Source organism: Ziziphus jujuba, chromosome 5 (assembly GCF_031755915.1).
Source record: "Ziziphus jujuba cultivar Dongzao chromosome 5, ASM3175591v1".
Lineage (NCBI taxonomy): Eukaryota > Viridiplantae > Streptophyta > Magnoliopsida > Rosales > Rhamnaceae > Ziziphus > Ziziphus jujuba.
Window position 1 is genome coordinate 12,966,904 of NC_083383.1, and position 10,367 is coordinate 12,977,270.

Consider the following 10,367-nt stretch of genomic DNA (forward strand, 5'->3'; position numbering starts at 1 on the left):
ATAAACATATGTAATTATGTTTGATATAAATATGAAAAATATTTTTTCGCCATCTGATATTGATACTTTTTCAAATAAATACTTTTGATTAAAAAAAAAAAATTAGGAAAGCATCAATGCATTAATTAAATATTGAAATATCTAAAACAACCCTATTTTATTTTATAATTACTCTAGGTTATTCCAATTAGGTTTAATTTTTATATCGAACGTATCCCATTTGGATGGTTTCTACAATTTGGACCGCTTCTCCAAGATCTGGTGGCTTCATTTTTTTATTCTTTGTCTATCATTTTCATTTTTTTTATTTTACTTTTTATATATTTTTTCTTCTTCTCATATAAAATATTTTGTTGTATGGTCTTTTTTTATTGGGCAATATAAATAGTCTTTTTTCTTAAGTATGTGCATAAATGATTAAGTGCAATCCTTTTTTGTTTGACAACAATGTTTTGTTATTCTTGGCATTTAGTTTTCTGTTAGATCTTAATTGACAATAGTTTATATACATTAATTGATTACGACAATATATAATAATGCGTACTATCATGGAAATATTAAAGAAAATAAAAGCTCAATGTGCACATTGCAAACTGATTACTAATGATAGATAAATTGCTCAACTCTTTAGCATTGGTCACTTTTCACAAGTTCCAATAATTAGGTTCGAGTAATAGATTGGTATAGAAGAAAGAACAACAAAAACTGGTTGCTAATGACTGCTTACTTATTTTTTTATATATTATTAGAACTTTTAAATTGGTGAGTTAAATAATTGATACATGCTATTCTCACTTATGTTTTTTTGGTAGAAGATGTCTAAAAATGTAGGTAATCCTTCTCAATCAACAAATGCGATGGAAAATTTTTATAAAAAAAGAAAAAAAAATGTGATAGAAAATGATAAATGGAGAATTCACATCCCATAAATTATTTGATTGGATTTTTAATGAATATATGTAATAAATATTATAAAAAATGATACATATAATAAATATCATATCAAACTTTTTCAAATCTCTTCAATTCCATAATATCATCTCCCTATATGCATCCCATTTTTATAAACTCTCATAACACTTTCGCCTAAAACCTTGTATTCCTATAACAACTTTTTTCAACCCATACGCCATCCAAAGATCCTTATGTAGGTATGAAAGAGAGGATGAAATCTGGTTTGATAAGGAAGAGAAAATGAAGAAAAGTAAATTGGATTCAATTGTCGTACTTGTGCAACCTTAAAAAAGGAAGAGGAATTAGTTGTAGAAAAGGAAATGTTCTAACAAAAAAGGGACCAAAAAGAAAAAAAAAAAAAAGTTCAACAAAAGATGTTATAGAAATACAAATTTTGGACAAATATATATATATATATATATATATATGAAAAATGGTTTAAGGATTAAAAATGTAACAAAAAATATAATTTAGAGAGTTAAAGGAGTGAAAAATAAATTTAAGAAGGTATAAAAGCTTAATAATTGAAGGGTGGCTGATGCTAAACATCCATTAATAAATTTTTTTGGGCGAAATTTCCATTAATAAATTGAAACTTTGTATCAATTTAAAAAAAAAAAAAAATTGAAACTTTATATTTCTTTAAATTTCCATGAAAAACTTATTGGATTCGTGACGCGTGTTGATTTTCAATTTTCCATACCAGCATTTAATAGTCGCCGGGTAGATAAGCGAATTATCACACGAGAGAGGTGAGCGTGGGTAAATCACTTGAGACTTGGCCATTCTAGTCCTAGTTGGAATTCTCTCTCAATTTTGATTGGATAAACGATAGACACCTGTAGTAAAAATGCGTCACAGATTTCATAACATCACGCGCCTTTGAATCCACGCAGAATTGTAAAAAGTTATTTATTATTATTGTTTTTTTTTTTTTTTTTTTCAAGATTTCTTTTGGCCGATTCAACGCGAAGGAAACGAGGTAGAAATAGAAATTAGAGTTGGGAGAGTAGAAGAGAACGGGACCGAGATCTGCCGCCGCCGAAATCTGACTCTGTTTGGGAACTCAGAAGATGTCGCAGAAAATTTTCCGAAGCGCTCGATCGGAGATGTTGTTGTTGTTGTTGTTAGTCGTGCTGTTTTCGTTTATGGGTTTTCTTGTTCCTTCGGCAAACGCCATATGGTTAACCCTTCCAAGCTCCGGAACCAAGTGCGTCTCTGAGGAAATTCAGACCAACGTCGTCGTATTGGCTGATTACTACGTCATAGATGATTCTGTAGACAATCACCAACACATCCCCACCATCTCTGTTCGGGTGCGTGTATTTCCAATTCTTCTTCTTCTTCTTCCTCCTGGGGTTTTGTGCTTATTTTTCAATTCTGCTTTTCTGCTCTCTCCTTTTTTTTTTTTTTTTTGAATAATGCACAACGAACTAGTCGATTTTGGTAGTTCTAAGGAAACCCAGATAAATCATTTAACTTTCTAACTTTTAAGAAGTAAGATTAGAACTTCCTGGTCCTGTTTCACTTTTGAAATGTCAAATGAAAAGAAGAAAGATTTAACGTAGTTGTTGGGATGTTAATCTTTGGAGATAATTGTAGTAGGAGCCGAATTTTTAGATCGTAATTATTGCCTAAAGAAAAGAAATTTCAATTAGGATTTGTAGAGAGTAATTGATTTCGCTTTGTAGCTGTTAAACCCATTGAAATTAGTACTCTAATTGAACAATTAGGTTAATTTCATGAATTACCTTATTTTTCCTTTAAAAATGATTTTTTTTTTTTGGGTTTATTCTCTAATTTTCTTAATTTAATAAAATCCCATTGTTGTTTATCTTTCTTTACTTTAGGTCTATCTTGTAAAAGGGGTTATATGGGTTCAAAACTTTGGATTCTAAAAGAAGAAAGGACAGGTTTGTTTTGAGAACAAATTATCAGTGATTATGAATTGCTCATTGCGGTGTGAATCATGGCTTATTAAACATTTAATACAAATTTGCAATTATCATTGATGCAATTGGTGGGAAATCGTCAAATCTTGGTGTTAAGAGAGAGGTTTGTGTTAACTGGAAATATAGGGATTAGTAGTCAAAAAAAGAAAAAGAAAAACAGAGAAATATATGAAAGTTTTTAAAAATCACAACATATTTATTTTTTAAGGTGATTCTGTTAATTAGGGGGTGATTTTATTAATTGAAAAAAAAAAAAAAAAAAAGAGAAAAAAAAGTAAGTTCTGAAGGGGGAGTATAAGATGACTTTGTCTTGGGTGCAAATAGTTCCTCCATTCGCGCAAACACAGAGACAAATGTAATGCAATTTGATGTGCAAAGCCTTTAAGCTGGAAATCTTGTTTTCTCTTCTCCCTCAAACTTTAATTTCTTTTCATGTTGCAGGTAACATCCCCATATGGAAACAATCTTCACCACACTGAGAATGTAACTCATGGTCAGTTTGCATTTACCACCACGGAGACTGGAAACTACTTAGCGTGTTTCTGGGTGGATGGAAACCCTCGAGAAGGATCGTCCCTAAGTGTTAGCCTAGACTGGAGAACAGGAATTGCGGCCCGGGACTGGGAGTCAGTTGCAAAGAAGGAAAAAATTGAGGTAAGATCCGTTGATGCTTGCTAGCCTTGATTGTTAAATCTTCTTCATATTGTTGCACTGTATGTTTCCATTTTCTTTGTGTTCTAATTTTAGAGGTGCGTGTGGTTTATAGGGTGTTGAACTTGAGCTAAGGAAACTCGAAGGAGCTGTACAAGCTATCCATGAGAACCTACTTTATTTGAAGACAAGGTAATTTCATAGTTCCTTTTTCTTTAGTGGAGCAAGTTCAACTTGTAATGTAATGATTGTATTTGCTTCATTGTGTTTCTTCTTATTATTCTAGAAGATTAGGTTGATGAGGAAGAACAAACATAGTTGCAATTAGAACTAATAATTCTTTTTTATTTCTGATATTCACATAGAGAAGCAGAGATGAGGGAAGTGAGTGAAAGAACCAACGCAAGAGTTGCATGGTTCAGTATCATGTCCCTCGGTGTTTGCATCGTGGTTTCAAGTTTGCAGTTGTGGCACTTGACGCGGTACTTCCAAAAGAAGAAGCTTATCTAAGATTATAGTCCTCGTATTTCCTGGTACACAGATCTTACCCTTTGTCTGATGAAGGGAAATGCTGGAGCTCATGTTTTCTTGTTGTGCCATATACAGCTGTTGTTTTTATTTTCTATTTTTTTATTTTATTAGGTGTTGGGGTGAGTTTTGGAGAAGAGAAACAAATGCTACTTGTATCCTAGCTTTTTATTCCATATTTTGAGGGGTGGGATTTTTTCTCCAAAAACAAATGTTAGCCAAAATACTGATTTCTTACGACTGGACGAGAATCCACATCCTTAATTTTGAGGTCTCAAGGAAATTACTCTTTCTTACAGATTTGTTTCTTACTTCAGATTGTACTAAACTACCCTGGTCTTTCATGTCTTGGACACACTAAGAGAAACAGTGTTTCTCCCGTTTCCCATTCTCATTCCTTTTCAGGATGAAAAAAAAAGTATCTTTATAATAGTCATATTGCTATGTGGTGTCACTTTACCCATTACTTATGACGCCTTGAACGCTTCACTTTTCAATATTATCTTTTAAGCATCAAATAAACCATGTATCATTAACTAATTGGCTCATGATCCCATGTGGAAAGTTGGAAACAGTATGTGAGGATGGAGCAGTGGTTGGCTAATAAATCCATCCTTTATAATGAATAGGCTTTTTTTACTCTTTTTTTTTTTTTTTTTTTATAATTTTTAATTTTTTATAATTTTTTATGGGTACAGTGAATTATCTGGTGCACATGGAATGAACAAAGATAAATAGTGGTGGTGGACTTTTCGCCTTTTTTTTTTTTTTTTTGAACGAAAGTGGTGGTAGACTATAGTCCCATGTATTTCAGGAAAAAAAAAAAAAAAAAAAAAAGAATGTTGGTCTCCTTCAAAGCAATGACATGAAAAATTATATGAAACTGGTTAAGATTGTTTGAAACTTATGAGAGATATCATAATGACATTGTTTGCAAAAAAAAATAATAATAATAATTATACAAAGAAAAAACTATGAGGGCGATCATTTTTTCGTGATAAACCAATAATTTTACTTCAGAAAAATTATTCATTTTGAAATTTCAATTGTAACTAGGATAAACCGGTCCGAATCCATAAAATAAAAAATAAAAAATGACAACATAGATCGAGCGCCAAAATAATTTGGTAGGATTATGTTCATCTTTCAACACGTCACGAGAAATGGACATCAAAGAGTGGGTCCAACGACGTGGCGAGATCAGATCGGGATCTTCCAAAAATCGTTGATTAGATACGCTAGAATGAAGAGTAGCTGAGAGAGAGGTGGAGGTGGCAGAGTAGCGGTAGGAAGAAATAGAATGGCAATGGCAATGGCGGCTGCAGCGGCCGTGGCAAGGCCAACATCGCGAATACTTCTCACCACACAAAAATCTCGGTGGGTTTTTACTCCTTTGGCTTTTTCTTCTTCTTCCTCTGCTTTGCCATCAAGAAAGCTCGTCCTTTACTCAAAGCCCGGTTGCTGTTTGTGCGATGGCCTCAAAGAGAAACTTCAGGCTGCTTTTTTGCTCTCTGGCCCTGATTCCCTTCACGACGTTGATCTACAGGTACCCTTTCCCTTCTATCTTCTTTGTTTCCTTATGTCTTTGGATGTTTGTTTGTGTAACTTCAATTTGTGGCGTTGTTCTCTCTCTCTCTCTCTCTCTCTCTCTCTCTCTCTCTCTCTCTCACACAGATAAGGGATATTACCAGCAATCCTGAGTGGGAAAGAGCTTACCAATATGAGATACCAGTGTTGGCGAAAGTGCTTTCCGATGGCACAGAGGTTAGAATCCATTCTGGGTTTTTGGGTTTTCATAAATTTCAACTCTTATTCGATTTATGTGATACTTTTCTATTGGGAATTGGGAAAAAGGCTACAGTTTTGAGTAATTTAGAACCGTATCAAGAGCCTTGAGAATTTTAGTATCTTATTGTTGAGGTACATTATGAGGGGTCCTATGAATCTATGACTAAGAAATTCACATGTTAATAAATGCCTGTAAACCACTCAGCCTGAACATTCTGTTTTGACATTGTATTCCCATATTTAGCTTCCATTGAAGAAACACCGTTAGCCAATTTGCTGCGAAGCCTGTAATCCAAAAGCAAGAGAAGAACCGGTGGCAAGCTGTTCACCAAAATAATAACTTCAACAATTTGGAAAATCTTAGCAAAGTAAATGAAAAAACCCCTAGTTTCTTGTGTTGCAATCTAATGCAGAGTTAGTTTATTGTTATTGCTATAGTTATTGCAATTGCAATGAGCCTATAGGTAGTGCATTTGTAGGTTTTTGTTAGCTTTTCTGTTGATCAAAGGGTGAATCTGAGACACTGTTTTCCTGTATTAGATTATGGGCATTTCTGCACTATATTTTTATGTCAAAAATGGATCAAACTTTAATGCTTTTGATGGTTGTTTGGCCCATTGCAGTTTTTGGTTAAACAGGCGCACCTAACACATAAATAGTTTCATCTGGTTTGATGATTTAATCACAAGGATTCATTTCAGGAATACTAGTGCATCTTTTGACCAATCAAGGACAAGTTATCATAGATATTGAACAAGCATGTAGGTTTGTTGTCAGCTCCCACAAGCAATGGGAAGTTCACTACTTCACTCTCCCCTTCCATTTGATAGGCATTTTGTAGTTCTGGCAAACAAACCAAAATTATAATAAACTATAGCAGCCTCTAGCCTTTCTATATGCGTTGAATATGGCAGCCACTACAGCCACTACCTTAAAACCCTGTAGTTCTGTTTTGTTCATCTGGAATGTAATTGACACAATTCATTTTCTTTCACAGTGGTTCTTAATTTGTGCTCCCATTGTCTAATTGAAATTTTTTCTTTCTTGAACATATATGCAATGTAGAACTTAGTTTGCTAAAAAAGATCATACTTTCTCACTCTCTGACTTGAATCCTTCGGTTTTGCTGATATTGAATTTGCTTTTCATGGATAACGGATAGATTAATTTGGATTGATTTCCTTGCTGTGCGCAATGGTTGCTAATCTGTCTCACTCCCTATATTCAGCTGCATTTGCTTTAGGATTATACTAGAGGATCTACACTAGAAGAAGTTACTTATTTCTCTGTTGGTCCACATTCTGATGTTGTCAACTTTACTGCATAGATCATGTGCATTTTATTTGGGAAATCTTGATAATCAATCGAGTTTGCTTACAGAGAAAAGTTACCACCTTAACTACTAGTTTCCGGTCTACATCTCTGATCAGATGAATCTGCTACATTTGATGATCAGTGTAGCAACTATTGACCAAGGACAGATCATATCTTAGTTTTTTTGCAGAACATCAGAAAAATAAGTATAGGCTAGTTTGGGGAAAATGATAGGTATAGGATTCTGTGAAAAATATGTAAAGAGGATTTTGTTATGTTTGGAGGATGAAATATTTCTTCTAAAGCTAGATACCAGCAGCCAAAAATTAAAGATTTAAAAAGTTATAGAAGGCTCACTTAAAAAAGCTTTGTTAGTTTCATCTTAAAGGTTTCGATATATAGATTGTATTGGTGTATGGAATATGGATAATACACGTCAGTAATTGAAAAATTACTTTTTCGTTTACTGCATACATTCAGTTTGAAAATTTGTTTCTGTCTAGAAAAATGTCCTTCAATTCTTTGCTATGTGATCTGTTACATTCATGACTCTGAGCCCATGTGAAGTTAAATAATTACTTAATGTTGCAAAGCTTATAATTTGAGCTTAAAGTTGAATTTTCTGAAAGGAATTATTATAAACTTAATATCTTTTGATAAATATGGTTTTCATTAGTTATCATATATTATGTTTATCGTTGATCCTTAGAAATTTTTATTCTGATTGTTTGGATGAGCTACTTAATAGTGATTTCATGGCCGGTCATAAATGAACATTTCCATTTTGAGGGTAAAAGAGGTATAAGATTTCACTGCCCAAAAAAAAAAAAAAAAAAAAAAAAAAAAAAAAAAAAAAAAAAAAAGAAAGAAAAAAAAAGAAAAAAAGAAGAGGAATAAAGTTTGCAGTTCTAGGACACATCTACAATTTTTCCCATGTATGTGTCACGACTTGGTTCCACATCTAGGGATATATGAATCCCATCATTACCAGTAGGAATTTATAGAGCTCAGTTTTATGTTTCTTTAGAATTATTAGATGATTTCTATATTTCATCATTTAACCAATATCAAGTAAATAGCTATAGTGTGGCCAAGGTTTGTTAATCTGAACAAGGTTGTGTTGGACATTTATACATTTCTTCTTGAAATTATAAATCATCTCTGTCATAAATTGCGAAGAATATTTGAAATTGAATAATTTTCTTTCTGGTTCTAGGTTTCCTTTTCTTAATCGTAGCCACTGCTCTTGCAGTTCAAGGTTAGAGACAACAGAAAAATGTAGGTTCTGCTACCATATATTTCCAATAAGAAGGCTTAAGTTTCAAGCATTTGATGACCATCACTATAAATTAGCTTGAGTGGTTGTACATTTGGAAATAGTTTAAGTACATATAGCACGAATGAACTGTTTTGAATAGCCTTGCTTGCTTGCTTGATTGGCTTAACGATGAGCTACCTGATTAGAGAAGGCTTAAATGAAATGCTAATAACTTTTGAAAGTCAGATAGGATGCTGGTGCCTTCTTCATCTTGCTAAAACACACTTGCATGTTGTACATGATGGAGTTTGTAGACATAATGAGTATATCAATGTTTAGTACCATGTAAAAATGATAAACGTTAGGATTGTGGGCTTGTTAAGTTCTCTAATGAAAGAATTGCATGGGAAGTTTTTTAGAAAAGCCATGTTGAATTGGAGACAATGATGTCATGGGTTTCAACGTAGCCTGGCCCAGATAGTTAAGCAACGAGGACTTTATTAAGTTTGAGTTGGGCTGAGGTTATGGCCAGTGGTGAATGACTCAATGCTGCCTAGGAATGCTTAAGTACGGCCCATAACTTCTATTTGTGTCGTGTGACTGGTCCAACAAATGTTTTTGCTCTAGGTCATGCTGATCATGCAATTCTTGTATATACTCTATTATCACAGACTAAAATTGGAAAAGCTCTGGCTTATGTAAACTGTAATATGATAATCTATGCTGATTGTATCTGCCATGTTAAAGTACTCTCTTGTAAGAGTATCTTTTTTATGAAAGCTCTTTTAACAGTATCTTTGAACAGATCCAGATTCCCTTTTCGATGAATAATTCAAGCATGTTCATTCCTTTTTCTATTCAAAGATTCCAGTCTGTCCATAATTGTAAAGATACATTTTTTTGTTGTCTATTATTGTTGGATCTGGTTTCAATTGGTGGTCTTTGGTCAAAGTTTGCTTTTAGTGATTGATCAAGATGGATCCTTATTGATGAAAAAATTTGCTTAAAAAGTTGGAACTCCAGTTGACAATTGAATCACGTACTAGCTTTATTCAACAATTTGTTTACATTGCATAAAAGCAGCCTATCATACTGGAAACTTTTTCATTTTCCAACCTTTTTGGTTCTGTTTCTTTCGTGCAAGGCTGGATTATTTTCAAGTATTGCAAGACTGATCTGCTTTTCGTTTCCCCTCAATATGTTTGGTCCATCACTTTTACAAATGAAAAAATTTAAAATTTGAATAATGGTTTTGGTACAGATCACATTTTTAAGTTTTCTTTTTCTCTACACAATATTTGTATGTGTTTCAGGAAACCTTACCTAGATTATCTCCTCGACTCGGTGTGGAGCGCATACAGAAGAAAATAGCTACGGCCCTCAGAAATAATGAGTTATAGAGCCTCCTTTTATTTTTAGGTCAGATTGAATAGATTTCTTAAACCTGAAGAGTAAATATAATGTATAATTATGATTAGACAGCAACTTAATTAATGTTCTTTTTTCCTACAGCCTTGTTTTTTTCTGGTTCTGCCATGTGTTTCTACAACATTTGACAGTGTCATTTCCAATAGAAAAATTTTGATTGACATTGATCAACGTGTATAAGTTGGACAGTTTTTCGTTGCCTTTTTCTCTTGTTTCTTTACAATAATTGACCATTTGGAGACACTTGCAAAGTGGCTTAAAGATCAAAAGGTGGAAAAAGTTCCCAATTCAATCAAAAGAGGGAAACAGGTTACCAATTCTTGTTTTTATCTTAATATGATTAATTCATTCACCAAAAAAAGAAAAGAAAAAAAAAATTCTTAACATGGTTAATTCATTGTGAGAAATGACAAGCAGTGGAAAACAGGCATGAATATCGTTTTTTCTTTATTTTGGTGGGTTGCAAATTTCAAAAAATAAGAGCATTTTTAATG

At 33.1% G+C, this 10,367-nt stretch overlaps 2 protein-coding genes across 7 annotated transcripts; both read left to right on the forward strand.

Moving 5' to 3' along the window:
- The first annotated feature begins 1,901 nt into the window (after window positions 1-1,901).
- On the forward strand, window positions 1,902-4,925 carry LOC107404637 (transmembrane emp24 domain-containing protein p24delta3). 3 transcript variants are annotated; one of them, XM_060817216.1, is made up of 5 exons: window positions 1,902-2,270; window positions 3,348-3,560; window positions 3,673-3,749; window positions 3,923-4,090; window positions 4,784-4,925. In XM_060817216.1, exons 1-4 carry the CDS (start codon window positions 2,028-2,030, stop codon window positions 4,065-4,067), a joined length of 678 nt encoding a protein of 225 aa, XP_060673199.1. In that variant the 5' UTR covers window positions 1,902-2,027; the 3' UTR covers window positions 4,068-4,090; window positions 4,784-4,925. The 3 variants fall into 3 exon arrangements, with proteins under 3 accessions (XP_060673199.1, XP_015868605.3, XP_015868604.3); XM_016013119.4 differs by lacking the exon at window positions 4,784-4,925 and adding an exon at window positions 4,200-4,551; XM_016013118.4 differs by lacking the exon at window positions 4,784-4,925 and having other exon boundaries at window positions 3,923-4,551.
- Window positions 4,926-5,236: 311 nt separating this feature from the next.
- On the forward strand, window positions 5,237-10,038 carry LOC107406027 (uncharacterized). Of its 4 annotated transcripts, none has more exons than XM_016013113.4 (3): window positions 5,237-5,631; window positions 5,760-5,849; window positions 6,497-6,867. In XM_016013113.4, the coding sequence occupies exons 1-3, from the start codon at window positions 5,386-5,388 to the stop codon at window positions 6,530-6,532; spliced, it is 372 nt and encodes a 123-aa protein (XP_015868599.1). In that variant the 5' UTR covers window positions 5,237-5,385; the 3' UTR covers window positions 6,533-6,867. The 4 variants fall into 4 exon arrangements, with proteins under 4 accessions (XP_015868599.1, XP_048332037.1, XP_024925071.1 ...); XM_048476080.2 differs by lacking the exon at window positions 6,497-6,867 and adding an exon at window positions 6,118-6,479 and having other exon boundaries at window positions 5,254-5,631; XM_025069303.3 differs by having other exon boundaries at window positions 5,265-5,631; window positions 6,575-6,867.
- The last annotated feature ends 329 nt before the right edge of the window (window positions 10,039-10,367 follow it).